Here is a 17596-nt window from a genome sequence, read left to right on the forward strand (position 1 = left end):
TTTAATTCTTTCTTTGCAATATTAGGCTTTGCGGAATATAAAGGTTAGCCTAATGCAAACTAGGTAAGGCACCCTATATGATGATACAAGAACTCAAGCACAAAGGATCTCACAGACATTTATATCACAAGTAAACAGTTCGGTTAGAGATAATCGATAGCACGCGGAGACGAGGGTTTATCCCCGTGTTCCCTTCCTTTGCAAGAAGGAACGTCACGTTTGGAGGGGTGGAGGTCCCACGAAGGATTCCCCAACGCCACGAAGGCTCACCCTATTCTCCGGAGCCTATCCCACGAAGGAATAGCTCGCTCACTTGTGGTAGACTTTGAGGCAGCCTCCAAACCTTCACAATCTTGTCAGGAGCAAATCCACCGCCCGGATGCTTTCGGACCTATTTTGCCCACCTAGGGTTTCCAAGGAACCCTAGAGAGGAAGTATCTTGATGAATACAAGGGGTACAAGATTTGGCTCGGTGGAACGGTAGATCAGAGCCTCCTCTATCTTTTCCCCAGAGGGATTTGATTTTGGGTGGAGGAGGAGGGAGATCTGAGGCTTTTGGTGTTTCTATCAATGGAGTATGAGAGAGAGAGAGAGAGAGAGAGAGAGAGAGAGAGAGAGAGAGAGAGAGCTCAAGAACAGTTTGTAGTGTAGTGCATGAGTGTTCTGAGGTAGGTGAAGGGGTATTTATATGGTCACTTGGAATCCAGCCATTGCAGATCGTTGCCCACTTGTCCAGCTCAGCATTTCGTCCAGGAGGCCGGTCAACCGGGCCTGGGACCGGGCCGTCCGGTGCAGGGGACGGTCAGACCGGACCACAGATCGGGCCATCCGGTCCCAACCGGACCTAGCGTCGGGCCTTGACCGGGGAGGGTCTTTGTTGCGCAGTACATGCTTCCGGATGTCACCAGAGCAGGAGCCGGTCCGCGTCGGGGCAGCCGGTCCAGCGGCCGGTCCGACCGGACGAGAGACCGGGCCAGGCCGGTCCAAACCGGGCCACGAGCCGGGCCAGCACCAGGCAAAGGGGAAAAGTCTCCTGGATGGTGCCCGGTTGGCACCGGTCCAGGGGCCGGTTGGAACCGGACCACCCGGTGCCACGGCCGGTCCAACCGGGCCTCTGGCCGGCTGGAGACTGAGCAGCTCTTCTCCATTTTTGTCGAAGTCGGGTTCTCCCTTCACCTTCTTGTTCCATTGATACACCATTATGCCTATTTGGCTAATACCTCGGAATAATCTCATAGACATGTATTAGACCAAATACTCTAGCATCGGTGTCATTGTTACCAAAATAATGGATAAGGGTAAAATACCCTTACAGAACCCTGGCGCCGAAGGTGCTGGGGTGGAGGAGCGGTGGCGTTTCTTCGGTGCGGCTGGGGCAGCATCGACAACTTTGGTGTTCGCAGAGGTTGGGGCGGTGGACCGGTTGGTGGAGGGTTGCGGAGACGGAGCTACGGCAGCCGCGGTCCTCGGTGGTTGCTGCCGGCGGCAGCCACAGTTGCAGCCGGTGGCGGTGCGACAGGGCCTGATCTGGGCCGAGGGCGGACTGCGGTTTAATGGCTATCGAGGGCTGCAGTGTAGCCTGCTCACTCCCGCATCGCAGGGTCGTTCGTCTTGCCGGATCTTCAGTGTGATGGGCGGCGAGGATGGCTGTTTGCGTGGGGGCTCGGCCTATGTAAAGGCGGTGGTCTTAGGGTTTCTCACGCGCCAAGACGAAGACCTTCTGGATGCTGATCCTTCTTCATCTAGCCGGAGTGATGAGTTCTGGAAGGCTTCGCCAGCAAATGTAACAGTGCATCTTTTGTCTGGAGTTCGCTGGATCGGGTGGTATTCGGTCGCGCGCACCCATGCTTTTATTCCGACCGTTTGGTTCTGGAGGGAGCGGCGCGAAACTCTGTTCTGTGTTGACATCAAGTGACTTGGTCCATGATGAAGTCAGAAGCAGAGAATATCTTGAAGGCCGGATTGGAGGACTAGCTAAGGGAGGTTCAAGTTTTCACGATGTTGAGGGGCTTGCTTGGTGTCCGGACTTGCAGAAGTGGTATGATAGTGGGGGCGGCAGCACAGGTGAAGTTCAGAGTCCTACCTTTCAGGTTGAAAACCCAAGATCTGCCAATGATCTTGTTGGAGGCATTGTTTTGAGAGCGTGGACTATCTTCAGGGTGAAAACTTAAAATCTTTTGATCGGGCGACGAAGGCGCTGGTGCACTGTTCCCTTCTTGGAGGCGTCGCTTTTGAAGAGTCTGTATTTCAGGTGTTGTCCTAGTGGTGGATACTGTAGCGTGACTTTTATTTCTTAGTTTTCTTTTCTTTTTTTTTTGGCTGTGTGCATCCATACTGCCATTAGGGTGTTGCGTTGTTGTAGAGGCTGGGTGTAATTGGTATTTTCTGATATTAATATATTCCCTTTATCTAAAATGATGGGAACCCCAAACCATTTGACCACATGAGGATAGGGGTGCAATGGGATACAAGGGTTTTCCTAAATCAAGTCGAATTTCCTTCGTAGTTGGTCAATTTGGAAGTGGGTGCGATGGCCGATCACTCACCCAAGCTAGAGGAGATCCCTTACCAAGATGTTTTTGCTTTCCTCCAACATGAGGAGAATAATATATGTTGCTTTAGTGCGAATTTAGACTGCTAGCCCGTTTTGATGATTATGTCGTAGAAAGTAAGAATGCATATCAGATAGAAAGTTTTATCAAATAAAGATCCTAAATAACATATTTTTTGAGACATTTGGCTGAATATCAATAGAAATAAAACTAGAAATTGTGTGAACATGCGGATTAAACTAGGGAAATTTGACGTTGGGGAAATTTTACCTTGTGGTAATGTGTTGATATGTTGATTGGTCAACACCAAACGTTCTATCTCCTCTTTAGTTCCGACGGTTTTCTCCTTTGTCCCGTATGCTTCTGTCCCATGTGTTTTTCGGATTTCAACCGTCTTGGATGGTGCGATTGATTGGGTTGTGGGCAGATTCAGGAAGGGCAACGATATTTACATTGGCGAGGTTATAGGTTAGCGTGATCAGTATGGGCATTATTGGTTGCCTGCCTATCCGAACGAAGCTTTGCCCGTTCTTTTAGTGCCTGCCGAGTCCCGAGTGACCTAGTTCTTGTGATGTGCTCGTGCTTGGGAGTTGGGGCACGCGGAGTCCATTCGGTGGGGTTCCCAGTAACGACTAGGGTTAATCGATGCAAACACCAGCAAAGTAAATAGAGAACGGTGTTGTTTTATCATAAAAAATTTATGCGCTCCATTTTTCAGAGTGATTACTCAAAAGACCATTTATACATTCAAGATCTGATTCCGGGGTGACATAGTGGGGTAAACTATGGAATCACACAACTTCGTGCATGACAATGACTAAAACATACTAACCATGTTAATACTCCCTTCATCCGATAATATAAGATATTATTATAACCGATATATGGGTTAGAAGATTCTAATAACATATCATATTACGGGACGAAGGGAGTATCCAGATGAGTGAACATTTCAGGAGGAGAACCAGAAAGTGAAGTCGAAGTTCTAAGAGTTTCAGGTAGTTGAAGAAGACAAATCGGCGATTCCAGCTCCAGCGAAATAAGCTCAAGTTGTGAACTCCGGGTGGAATTCCTTCCGGCTCCGGGCTGTTGAGTTCTACTTTCATCCATTTCAGATTTCATTCACCTCTGCCAATTTCCCAAGGGCATAATCAGACACACATATCATAATGGATAGTTATTTCTGCTTTGCAGCGGAATGCTAAATCAAAACAAATAAATAAATTCAGCAGAGTTCCATACACACACACACACACAAAAAAAAAAAGATATGGTATTTTCTCTCCAATGTGAGACTGATGGCTTTGGGTGAAAAAAAAAAAAAACCGTCTCTTCACCAAATTTGAACAAAACTACTTCTCACGAAGACTACTACGGAGATGAACACACTCCCAGTTTGGAATCGTAAAACCGGAGAAGCAGAGAAACATTCCACGTAGCAAAACATAAGACCTTGTGAAATCCAAGAACAGTGGAAGTAACAGGTTCAAAGCTCAACAGGTACGTCCGAGTGACATTTCAAGCTGCGCTTGGACAATCCCAAAATTTTGATGCAAATCAGAGACCCAAGAAATGCATGGTGTCTACCTGGCATGCAAATTCCAGTCAGGTAGTGAAATCATCCAATAGCAAATCTAAGAGAGACCATCTTAAACATGGCAGTAAACGGGTCAACCCAGCGAAAGAATCCTAACAAGGGTGTTCTTGATCGAGATATATCCACGAAAAGATGAAGAGCCTCAAAGATGATGAACCACAGAAACATAAGTAACAGCCACATGATGAGGATCAAAAAAGAAGCTCTCACCGAGTACTCTGTTGAAGCCAGCCCACTGGCGACTGACTGGCCGAGAAGGAAATCCTTCTCGTCACCCCAAGAAAAATCATCTGAAGAAACTGTGCTCCCAAAGAACATGATAGATCAGCTTAGCGAGCAATTCTCACCTGATCTTTGCATCTTGATCCATTCCTTCGTCTCTTTCGCTCCCTTGCTCGTCCATGCTTCTTCCCCCGTTGGCGGGACGGGAAGAGGTGGTCAACAGCACGGAGTGTTTTCCCGCGTGGATTCCACAATTTTATTTGGTCCACCCCGTCTGAACTCTGTAACTTGACTCTCGAAAAAATGAAGACTGATTGCTCCACAAATGCAATTAAATACACGTGAGCAAAGACTATGCTACGCATTTTTGTTTATTCGTTAGTTTCAATTTTCTTTTCCAAGCATGAAAAAGGACAGGTCGAATGCATCAATTTTCTTTTCCAAGCATGAACGTTTTCATGAATTCTGCGATTGCAGCCTGCTCGTTGTGCAATGAGAAACACGTGCTTGCATTTGACCTTCGATAGTCTACAAGCAAATGAAGAGAAGAGAACGATTGCAGGAATACAATTGGCACGGGACAAAACACATGTGGAGAAATGCAGCCACTTGATTAAAAACTAGTACTACTAAAACTACAGAAATTGCCTTAATCGGTTCGTCACGCAACTTAACTTTGGGGCCTTCCGCTGGCAAAACACAAAACACGTGAAGAACATTTTGACAAGGTGCTACGTGACTAGGATACTCGAGGAACATGACAGATACATCACGAAGGACTCTGTAACATTTCCATGTAGGTCCTGCCATCGTCAATCCGGCCAGTCAGCTTGCTTCTCGTTCAGAGTCATTTCCTCGTCCTCTTGCGTCCCCTCCTGCCCCTCGAGGTCGAGGTGGCGGCGGATTTCTCCGGGGAGCTATGGAGATTGCCGCTCCACGTCTCCGAGGGCTCATCCTTGACGGTCGGGTCCTTGTCGCTATCTTCCTCGAACGGCTCCGTCCTGTCGGTTGAGTTACCCTCGTCCTCCTCCCCCGGCCCTTTGTCTGAAGATTCGTTATCCTCGTCCTCCTTCGGCGCCTTGTCTGCTGCTTCATGTGCAGCAATCTTGTCCTTGAGCAGTCTGAGCTTGACCTTCTTCGAGTTAAGTACAGCCACAAACTACAGCAACGGCACAACGGTGAGTGCCAAGCAGCGCACAATGAGATAAAAACACAAGCCTTCTGAGGTCCAGTTAATTAAGAACTGAATGAAAACAGTGCTGGCTCTTAAAAGTCAACACGAAAGTTAAATTATTAGGGGAAATGTGATGGACCAGTGTGTTCTGTGATAGTAGACTAGTAGTCCTGTACATGTAACAGGGCTATTTAAAATGACGAAGTAACACAAATTCCAAATGAAAGTCCACTGCAAATCATCATTAGCAAAGAGGCACACGTGGAATAAGCTGATACAAGGAACTGTACCTTTGTAAAGGAAGCTTGCTCAAAATCGGCTTTCTCGTTGTTAAATCTTTCACTTTGTTGCAAGCACTTCTCAGCTTCTTGCTTCAGCTTGTCAAATGATTGTGTCTTCCTGACAACCTCCTCCTGGATAAACAAAGATACCATTTTAAAACACACTATGTACAAGGTGTATAAAGTTCGGCCATATCCTGACACATAATTGATCCTACAATTTTGTGTGCAAGTTTGGGCGAGCTGGGCCACCCAACGACTCATATAGTTACTCAGCAACTTGAATAAAGTAACGAACTTGCAAGTGAAATAGGATGGAGGTCTGTCCACTTGCAACCCCACATGAATTGGCAAGTACTCAGAAATACCACAGCACTATGAATGAAAGGAGTAGAGCAAAGGGACATACACTCAAGCGTATATTTGCATCCATAAGAAAATCCAAGACCTCAGCTATAGTCTGCTGCGTGTGGGGTGACTGCTGCAGTTTCCAACGCCATTCCAATTTGGTACCTTGTTTTTCGAATGTCCATGACAACTACATGGTACAAAAAGGCAATATGTCAGATAATAAAAGAGACAAAAATAGACAAGGACATAAGCATGTTCCTCCACAAGGTGAATGCCAAGCTATAAAGCATGAAGAACTTCATTGAAACATAAAGTAATGACCATATAAACCTCTATCCAATTCAGATATGATAGTCTTGACATTGCCCACACTCCATAGGTAGTCAGCCAGTACGTCAATAAAAGTTTACCTTGCTCATACTATGTCAGCAAGTTAAAGAGAAATGAAGAATGGTCATCACTCTTAAGTAAGTGATGAGCAGACATTACCAAGGCATTTTAGATTATTAATCTCCCAGTTCACTATTATAAATGTTTTAGATATTTCAATGTGGACTAGAGACGGACCAAAATGAGTGAACCTACATACTCAAACGCGTCTACATACGGCATTTTCAAAAAAGCCTAAACCATCTTATAATAGTGAACGGAGGGAGTATTGTTTATTAATGAATCATGAACAAGTCCTGGTCTATATCACCTAAAAAATGCCATGACTTATATGCTAAGTTTCAAAAAGATTGACACATTATTCCAGTGTATAAATATTTAGTGTAGTACAATGTATCGGGTTAAAAACATGTATTGAAAAATGACCTACAGCTAATACCAAGTAGGCATTTTTCTCACATTTTAACACATCAATATCTGCTACATGAAACCAAGCAAGAGTAATTTAACTTTGAAACTGATTGGCAGACTAGGATGGCAATTATCCATTGCATCAATAAAAGTTCAAATTGCTCTACCATGTAAGTTAACTGGAAATAATAGCACCTCAAAGGGACAAACATATTGGTAAAGGAATCAGGATAAGGAGGAATGGAGAAACTATTGAAGGAAGTGGTGAACAGACACTACCAAGGCCTTTTTTAGATATTTTTTTTGTTTATTCATGAACAAGTCCTGGTTTATATCACCTCAAAAAAAGTCATGGTTATATGCTAAGTCTGGAAAAGACTGATGCATCATTAAAGTGCATATAAATAGTAAGGACTGTTCTCAAACTGTAACTCCTCTATCTGCAACCATCGTTTCCATGAAACCAAGCAAGAGTAACATAACGTTGGAACTGCTTGGCAGACTTAGGAAGGCCAAGTTCAACTTCTTGAATGAAAGTCAGGTGGATGGGAGACAAGGGGAGAGAATGTCTTGTCTTAATAGCCAGTACATTGGCAACAGGATTATCACAAAATGTTCCCAAATTGGGTGCAAGAGAAGCACATCACCATCACTACTCTGAAACCCTTGGCATTAGAACATTAACTGAATTTTTGGCGATCTAAACACTGGATAGTACTGAACAAATACACTAGTCTTGGATGAGTGATATCGCTACGTGAGAAATTCTTGGTGATAGACGAATTGGCGAAAGAAATGTGACAGTTCACAGATCAAACACCAAACTCTGAACCAAATGAACTCACGCGAATTTCGACTTGGTCTTGAATTAGTAAACCTTTTGGTTTTGGATTAGCCCGCGACATTTTCATTTCAGTCATACCAACAGAGATAGAGGTGAAGGGACCCAAGCCGAGCGTACCCTGCGATTGCCGTTGCCGGCCTCGTGGAAGGAGTAGGTGGAGGCGGGCTGGTGGAAGGCGAGGTAGCGCTCGGCGAGCGCGAGGTACTCGGGGACGGGCTGGTCCCACTGCTCGGCCCGGAGGCGCACCTCGGCGTCGGAGGCGTCGGCGACCCAGGCGCCGGCGCCGTCGGTGACGGCGAGCGAGAAGCGGGTGGGGAGCCACGTGGCCTTCACGAATATGCCGCCGCCGCCCGGCGCCTTGGGGTCCTCGACCGCGACCGAGAGCTTCGCGCAGCTGTGCCTCGGCGCCGCCGCGGGGGTCGCCATGGCCGCCGAGCACAAAGAAGTTGTCTTTCCCGGAGTCAACACGCGAGACGAGGCGGCGCCGTGCAGCGGCGGTGGAAGAAGTGGCCGTGGGCTGGGCTGGGCTGGGTCTCCTTTTGGTAAATCATTGGATTCTGGGCTCGTTCTGGGCCACAGGACTTGGCTTTGCTGGAACTTGGAAACAGCCCAGTGGAGTTTCGGGGTGAAATGGCCAAGCGGGTTGATTGGGAAAAAACCTTGTACGGCCAAGGGTGCTGCTGCACTGGGCCTGCACAGGGTCATCTTCGAGTCGGACTCACAAGTACTGGTGAATGCACTGAACTCTTCAAGTCATGAGCTGGCGACGATCGGGGTCCTACTTCGTGAAATTAGAAGCAATTGCATTAGAGATTTCGATGCTTTCGAATTTTCGTTTGTAAGGCGTAGTTGTAATAATGTAGCCCACAGCCTGGCTAAACTTGGCCTTGAGGTGGAGGATGAGTGTGTAGGATGGGCGGATGATCCGCCTCAGATTGTATCGGTTATGGTGGCCAGCGAGTTAGCTGCGTCCTCTGGTTAATGGAGTTCCCATTTCCCCGTAAAAAAAAAAGACTGCTTATGGCCACAGGAATCTACCATCCATGGCCATCCAAATGGGCACGAGACAAGATCAATAAGATAGCACGAAACTTCGTCTTGGGCGAGGGATGAGGGGGAGCATGCCGCAAAAAGAAAGGCGTTGGTGAATTGGAAGACCGTTTGCAGGCCCAAAGATCTTGGGGGTCTTGGGATGCCCGATCTTAAGAGATCCGGCAGTGTCGCGCGCTTGGCCTCTAGTCAGTGGCGGAGCTACAACATCTCAGATCAGGGTGCCTAGAGGGTGCACCAACAGATTTTGAACTTTTTTAGGGGGTGCATGTGTGGTGAAAAAATGCTATTTTGCAAAGGATTATTTTTCTATGGGTTATCCTGTGCACCCCTTAAGATACATGTAGATCCGCCAGTGCCTCTAGTGGCCTTGGCTCCGATGAACTGATCTGCAACTTACTTTGTGCCTCCGTGCGCCGGAAACCGCAAATCACCTCTCTTATAAGGCAGTTGGCGCAATCCTAGGACAATGACCCCACACCAGGACCTCTAGCTAGAATTTCCCCTCCGCACTCACTTACCTTGAGGTGGCAGAAATTGCAACAGAAGACATCCTATAACGCGAGCAGGCTTTCACTGACGGCAGACCGGCTGTTTTTTATATTTACGGTGGTTTCTGGCATATTCCACCTTATTATAAATATGACATCTATATTTAGATTGGCCGGTTTTTTTCTCTTGTTACTTAATGGAAAGGCAGTGCTTCTTGCTCCAAAAAAATCCACACAGCAATCGTTGTGAACCAGGCTAACCAGAGCGAAGTAGCAACGTGTCGCTTAGAACCTAGGCGTCACATCTAATCGTTTTCCTGCCTAGAGAGGTTTAGGGCTTGGTCTATGTAGGGATGTGGAGCAAAACAGAGATGAAGTTGTTACATGGTTATCATTCTCTGAGATCTATTGTTCCAAATTTCCTCTATTTAACATGCCAGTACTCTTGCTTGCTTGCTCTGCCGAGCCGACTGCTTACTACTTAGTTTTTTTGTAACATTCATTGCGGTGAACATACTGTATCGCCGGCCTCTCATGATTGGGAAACATGTCAAGATATTTTTTTAGTACTTTTCTTTGTTACCCCTTAATGCCCGTCCTTATTCATTTCTTTGTCAGATCGTTTGGCTGAAAGAATTTCGAACTTTCGAAGCCAAGTCATGTGCCATTAATCACAGTACTGGTTCAATAATTAAGGAGCTTACTGAGATGATCGTGTGCCATCACCACCCTTTTCAAATATTGGCCGTTGGAAAATCTGAATATAAAACATGCCGTTTTTTTTCTGGGGGGGCCATTCCAGTGTTCATGAAGTGTTGGGTTTCTGCACGCTTGGTGTATCACTGTATGGGACACGCTCCTTGGTAGAGTCATAACTAAATCGAAAAAAGTGGGAAATATGCTCGCTCTGCATTACTAAACTCTCCGTTTGACCGTGCCGTCCTCTCATTTTATTGTATCATCACTAATTAAGTTAACACTTTGCCATTCTCTGTGAAAGTCCAAGGTTTGTCATATTATCTCATTCTAAAGTTGGAAAGCAAATGGTACAGAGCTGACGTAAGAATCCAACGAGAGCTACGTACGAACAAAAAAGATCCGATAGTTCTCTGTAGCTTGATCCTTAAGCTTGGAATCACAAACCATTATTCGGGTCGCCCCTGCCATTTGTTTCTTTCTTTCTTCCTCACCCTTTGAAGACAGGCAGGATTGATGCAAAGCCCCCTCACTTTGCAGGAGAACCGCTTCGCATTTCAACGTCAGGGATCCTTCCTTTTGCATGTCGCGAGCACAGGGAATATCAACCAGCTGATTTCCTCTGCACAAGGATCAGATGTCTCATCATCATCAGCAGCATCATAAGTCTAATTAACCACCACACGACTGGTCGCTCGCTTTGCCGCGTATCCGGTGGATCGGCAATCTGAAAAGAAAATGACTCGAATAGCATCCGATCTGCGCTGACGATCTCTGTCGCGTTCAGCTCGTGGTAACTTTGGTTCCTCCACCTTTCCCGTGGCTAGGCTGAATATATAGAGCTGCGCACGCGCGATAGCCCAGGAGAAAATGGGTAAACAACTTTCGTCTTGCCCGTTTACTTCGTTTCATGGTTGTCAAGGGGAATGACGCCGGGTCTGAAAGAAAGGCGCTCTCACATGCACGGCGTGTGTGGTTTCGGACCAGGCTTCATTCCCTATGACTCCATCATGGAGTCGGCTGGCGACGATCGGTGTTCATGTCAGCTCCGTGCCTCTGTGCGATCTCCCAGGATTTGCTCTAGTTGGAGCCTGTCAACATGATTGACAAGCTCCAACTAGAGCAAATCTTGGGTGGCCGATGTCCTCGATCTGCAGGCATGGGTTCTCAATCGACTTGCTGTGAAGATTCTTGCGTGGCCCACGACCACGGCTGTGCAAGCCAAAGCTCCGCTCTCCAATTCTGACTGAAGATTGATGGAACTTTTCTGATACTTGATCACTATCCATTCTTATTCGCTGTATATTTCCTCCTCTGTCGACTTTGTTAATTTCAGGCTGATGGTTGGAACAATGGTGTAGTCAGTTACTTTCCAGCTCATGATACAAATGTGTCTAATCAAGATTCGGTGCACAGGTTTACCGATCTCTCAACCTATAGCAAACAGCAGGTAGCAGAAGCCGTGCCAGACAAAAGCACACAACACATCTGGCAACCAGCGAAACGTAACCTTCAATTATTTTCAGAACGTTAGCTGGGGCCTGCAGAGTGCAATGTCAGACCAAACACATTACGAACATTAAACCTGGAGGTACAAAAGGGAACTAGATAGTGCAATCAACAGCTGAGCACCAGGTTAATTTGTAACATGTGTGGCATGGCCAAATTCCAGATGCTCCCTTGCTGTTTAACAAAAATCAAAATATCCCTTCATTTCATTTTGTTTGGTCAATGATGCCATTTGGGATTGCATTTGCTGTCAATTGCAGAAATAAAAGGCTTACGGAGACATCAAACTAACAGCCATATCTAGTATAATTTTAACATTCACAGAACAGGAAACTAGTGACGTTTAAAATACAGATACATTATAACATCAGTACAATATTTCCTACAATGGAAAACACTTCAATTCTTTCAATCCGGTACGGGTCCAGACTATCTCCCTGACAACGGCTCTCGCTCGCTCTCGCTCCGCATGCGCCTCTCGTCGACGGCGATCTACCGCACCTCCGCCGCCGCGGCCGTCCCACTGAGCCTCCGTAGCGCGGCGGAGGGTGCGGATGTCTTCTCCAAGCGGATCGCGCAAGGGTTCAACCCCTCGGAGTTCCGAGCCATCTCGAGAAGACGCTCGGAGGGAGAGCTCGCTGGAGCTAGATCTCCACGACAAGCTGGTCCGGCGCTACTACCTGCTCTACATCATGCAAGCATCGCCGGAGGAGCGGATCGATATGTGCGAGCCCATCGGCTGGCGTCCCCCGCTTCCCCGAGATCTTCAGCGTCAGATCCGCTACCTGGAGGCGTGGGTCGCGGCTGGAGAGCGGGGGAATGGGATCCCGCCACCGTGATTACTCCGGCGGTGCCGCGCCGCCATGTTTCGCTCTCCGCTCAAACTCTGGGAGAGGAGGTGGAACTCCACGATCTGTTCCATGGTGGGATCGGACCGCCTCTGGTCTCCGCTCCGACCGTGTGCACTGTTCATGGCGGGTCCTCCTAAGTTCCCGACCGAAGCGGGCCATGGCGATCAGAGAGGGTGCAAGGGTTGAAATATCGTTTTCCTCTCCTTCCCCTGTTCCCCATTCGATTCACCTCTGCCACTGCTCATACCTTCACCACCAAGCTCAATCCGCCCAGATCCGCGGCGTGTCGGAGGAGGTTTACTCTGGCGTCTGTGGTGACGGATGGCAGAGAGGAGGCGCAGGGAGAGGAGATGTACTCGGAGGTGGAGCCTGGGGGAGGAACAGGGGGGAGTGCCAGCCACCGAGGGAGAGCCAGTGTTCGACGAGGCTGGCGTTGGCGATTGGGGAAGGCTTGGGCTGCGCTCTCCGCGAGGTCAAGCTCAACCACTCCTCCAACTCCGGCAGCGAGCGAGCTTCGCATTGGCTCAATCGTCATCAACGCACCCTGGCGGGCGGAGCCCTCGGCTTGCGATGGAGCCTCGCGCGGAGGTGCTGGAGGTGAAGCCTGGTCCGAGAAGGTTTGCCAAGCTCTCCAAGCTGCTGGCGATGTCCAGCTCATCGGGGGAGGACTGCAAAGCGAAGGAGGTTTGCGAGGCTACGTCAGTGGCTCTGGACAAGCCTTGTGGTCCGAGGAAGAAGAAGACTGGGAGATCGCGGAAGTCTCGAACTGCTTTCGAGATGGCTCAGGAGGCAGCCCACTTCAGTGCACCAAGCATCTGGCAGCCAGTGCAGAGTGCTCGCTCAACAAGTTAGAGATTCAGTCAGTAAATGGATTGATTCAATTCAGCTACCACACCAGATTCCTGGAGGAGATTGTCCATCAGCTTCGACAGCCATCACCAGACCTCTAGCTGCTGAGGTTCAGGCTTCTGTTCCTTTACATATCCATGCTCAGAGTAGACCTATGGTGGAGTATGATCAAGCTTCTAGAAGGGTGGAGAAGAGGAGTCAAAAAACATCAAGATTGGCGCTCTGGAGGGGTCCAGAGATCAGTGACACCCAGCAGGTGGGTGGTGGAGAATGCTCTGGTGATGTGGAGGACTTTTTCCAACAACTTTGGCATATTCCATGGCATCCACCAGGCCTTCCTCCCCGCAAAGCTACTATAAAAAAAGGAGCCTCCTCTTTTAGGGTTCCTCTTTTGGCCTCTTGGGTGGCGGCGGAGGAGTTCTCCGGGGAGAGTCATTTTGGTGTGGAGATCTGTCCTGAAGATACTACAGTAAACATGGCTGGTAGAGGAGGTTACAAGGGTAGAGGTAGAGGTGGAGGTGGGAACATCCAAGATCAATGGCAGCAGCAGCCAGGGCAGATACAACCCCAGCAGCAGCAGATGCCTATGGATTTCCCTCAACCTGGAGCTTTTGGTTACCCTCAGCATCCTTTTGGGTTTGTCCCAAACCCCATGCCTCCTCCTTGGGCTTTCAATGGTTCATACCAGCAGTACCCTCCTAATGCTGGCTTTGGTATGCAACCTAATCAGTGGTTGGCTTCTCAACAACCTGGTTTCCAGCATCAACCTCAACAACCCCCAGCAAGCAGCAGCCTCAAGCGGCAACAACAGCAGCAGGCCTCAAGCAATAAGAATCTGCAGCTACACCTTCGGTGGAGAGGGTCTGGGAAAGTCAAAGAACACAGCTAGGGGGAAGAAGAAGATTGGGGCTGTCCAACAGAAGTCTCCTTCTGCTAGCTCCTCCAATGCACTCCAGATGAGTTATACCAACACCATTTGTATGTGCTGTGGAGAGCCTGGACATCATCAAGCTGCTTGTGGGAGGACTCCTATGTGTTTCATCTGTAAAGCCACTTCTCATCTGGTGGATGAATGCCCAGTCAGGAAGAGACCACACCAGCTAGCTAAGTATGTTGGAAGTGGTGCCCCAGGTTTGGGTTTCTTTCATATTGAGATGCCTGAGACAGTGATCAATCCAGTTGGGTCCACTAGAAACTGTGGCATTGTGATCATTGAAGGTGGTGAAGTTTCTAAGGAAGAGTTGTATGCTGAGTTTGCTCAGATATACAAAACCAACTGGCCATGGCAAATCAGAGAACTTGGGCAGTCAGATGTGTACCTGGTAAAGTTCCCACCCCATCTCAAGGTAGAAGAGGTGATTGGCTACCCCAGATTTGGACTTAAGAAGAAGGGCATTTGGGTCAAGGTGGAAGCTTGGAATGATGATCCAGAACCTGTGGAAGTGCTCAAAGAAGCTTGGATCAAAGTGACTGGACTACAAACCAGGTGGTGTGAGTGGACTAGTCTTGATCAAGCTGTTTCTGTCTGTGGTCTGTTACTAGAAGTAGATTGGCTAAGTGTGTTCAGGAACAATGCTCAAGAAGTCAGGGTAAAGGTTCACTGCAGGGATCCCTCCAAACTACCTCCTGGAAGATTGTTTGGGTTCCATGGGAACCTTTTCCACCTAGGCTTCACTCTAGAAAGTGTTATTTCCAGCAATGAAGAGAATGATGACCTGCTTGGAGAAGAGCTTGATGATCAGAGCAAGAGAGATGCTGAGGGGAATAATCAAAGTGGACAAGACAATGGGAGTGGGTCTGGTGCTGCTGCTAGACCTCAATCTTTTTCTCTTGGGAACATTCATCAAGCCTCTACCAATGACCAGTATTCCCAGAAAGATCAAGTGATGGATGATCCTCTTGGAGAAAATTGTGCTCCTCCAGAATCAAGTACTGCTGATGTTTATCAGAAGCTTATCCAGAGAGGACTAGTTGATCAAGAGGGTGCTTTTGTGTGGGACAAGACTCCAGTCTGCAGCTGCAAGTGAGGAAGTGAAAAAGTTCTGGTACAGTGAGAAAATGCTTCAAGGTAACCTGACCAACCAGTTTGAAGAGACTGCTCCTGAAGATGATGATCAGGAATTGGAGCTACCTGATGATATTATGCCAGAGGTAGAGCTTCCCTTCATATCTGCTGATCAAGTGACTGAGAAGCAGCCAGCAAAAAGAAGATCCAAGTGGGGGCCTGTGCAACCTGTTAGACAGAGTAACAGGATTGACAGGTCTAAGAACATCATGGAGAAGGCTCAGGAGATGAAGAAGATTAACAACCTGGAGGTTCCAAGGATGAGAGGTATAATGTCCAACAATCCTTTTAATGTTTTACATGTTGATGAATTAGATACTGTTGCCAAAATAGTTGGTATCAATTTAGAGTTAGAAACTGATAGCATGCACTCAGCTTGTTCCTCCCCTAGAGCTGCTTCCTTGTCTGATAAGGACCAGCAAGAGGAACTTGCTGAGGAATGGATAGATGTTATTAGGAAATCTCGGGGCAAGCACCCCAAGAAGTTTTACCCATGATATGTGCTTTTTGGAATAGCAGGGGCATCTCCACCCCTGGTAGACAGCTTTTCATTAATGATAACTTAGTGCCTTTGAATTTAGACTACATTGGCTTTCAGGAAACCAAAAAAGGAGAATTTAGTAACTCCTTTCTGAAAAACCTGCTAGGAAATAGAAATTTTGTTTGGAATTTATTACCTGCAATAGGCTCTGCTGGTGGTATCTTAGTAGGTATTAATGCTGATCTCTTAGAGGTCTTAGCCTGGGAGATTAAGACTTTCTCTGTGAGTGTTGTAGTTAAAAATAGGAGGAATGATTTTATTTGTAGAATTACTACTGTCTATGGATCTGCCTATGAGGAGAGGAAACAGGAGTTTCTTTCTGAACTCCATGAACTCTGTCTTAATTGGGAAGGACCTGGGCTGATAGGTGGTGATTTTAATCTAGTTAGATTTGTTGAAGATAAGAATAATGGTAATATAGATTTCAAATGGGCTGATAAGTTTAATGCCTGGATAGAAATGTGGGCCCTTATGGAGATAGGGGTCTCTGGTAGGAATTTTACTTGGGGGAATAATCAAGAGAACCCTGTCATGTGTAAACTTGACAAGATCTTCTGTTCTACCTCTTTTGATAGTTGCTTTCCCTTAGCTAGTGCAAAAGTGTTATCTAGATCAAGTAGTGATCATACCCCTCTTGTTTGGGACTCTGGTGAGAGCAGAATTCCAAAAAAGGGAGGTTTTAAACTTGAGAAATGGTGGTTAGCTATTCCTGAATTTGCTGTGTTGGTAAATAGAGCTTGGAGTTTAGAGGTTGATAATAACAATGTAGTTGATGTATGGCAACAAAAACTTAGACTATTTAGGAGATTAGCTAAAGGGTGGAGTAGTAACTATGAGGCTGCAGCTAGGAAGCAGAAGAAAGAACTTATGAAAGAATATGATGCTCTTGACATTAAGTCTGAAACCTGTGTCCTCTCTCAGCTTGAGAGGGAGAGATGGGATTTCATTGTTAGAGAGTTGAACTCTTTTTGGATCTTAGAGGAAACTAAAGCTCGACAGAGATCTAGAGATAGGAATATTCTAGAGGGAGACAGAAACACAGCATATTTCCATGCTGTGGCCAATCAGAGAAGGAGGAAAAAATGCATCCATGTCTTAGATGGGCCTGATGGTCCTGTAACTGAGTCTGGAGAAATGCTCAAAGTAGCTACAGACTTTATAAAGATCTGTTTAAAAAAGAAAATAGACCAGACATCAGACTCCAAGATAATTTCTTCTCTGAAGATGAAAAGATAACTCTAGAGGAAAATATTATGTTAGGGAGTGACTTTACTGAGGAAGAGGTCAAAACTACAGTTTTTGGATCTTATGCAGATGGGGCCCCTGGTCCTGATGGTATTCCTTTTATGTTTTACCAGAAGTTTTGGGATGTGGTCAAATTTGACTTGATTAATATGTTTAATGCTTGGTTTGATGATAACCTAGATTTATATAGGTTGAATTTTGCCATGATCACCCTTATACCTAAAGAGAATGAGGCTAGATCCATGAAAAAGTTTAGACCTATTAGTCTGCTGAATTGCTCTTTTAAGATTTTTACCAAGGTCTTAACTAATAGATTGGCTAAAATCATTGATAGACTTATTTCTTACCATCAATCAGCCTTCATTAGGGGGAGGTTTATTTTAGAAAGTGTGGTCACTGCACATGAGGTTATTCATGAAGTGCATAGGAATAAAGATAAAGGGTTAGTTTTAAAACTTGACTATGAGAAGGCATATG

The 17596-nt window shown here is 46.7% G+C and overlaps 1 protein-coding gene across 2 annotated transcripts; it reads right to left on the bottom strand.

The window, feature by feature from the left end:
• Positions 1-4963: 4963 nt before the first annotated feature.
• LOC127292943 (DNA repair protein XRCC4) lies at positions 4964-8274 on the bottom strand. Of its 2 annotated transcripts, XM_051322490.2 has the most exons (4): positions 7940-8274; positions 6236-6364; positions 5836-5958; positions 4964-5530 (listed from the first exon to the last, which is right to left on the bottom strand). In XM_051322490.2, exons 1-4 carry the CDS (start codon positions 8246-8248, stop codon positions 5219-5221), a joined length of 873 nt encoding a protein of 290 aa, XP_051178450.1. In that variant the 5' UTR covers positions 8249-8274; the 3' UTR covers positions 4964-5218. The 2 variants fall into 2 exon arrangements, with proteins under 2 accessions (XP_051178450.1, XP_051178451.1); XM_051322491.2 differs by lacking the exon at positions 6236-6364.
• Between the last annotated feature and the right edge of the window lie 9322 nt (positions 8275-17596).

The sequence above is a fragment of the Lolium perenne genome, chromosome 4, assembly GCF_019359855.2.
Source record: "Lolium perenne isolate Kyuss_39 chromosome 4, Kyuss_2.0, whole genome shotgun sequence".
Classification (NCBI taxonomy): Eukaryota; Viridiplantae; Streptophyta; class Magnoliopsida; order Poales; family Poaceae; genus Lolium; species Lolium perenne.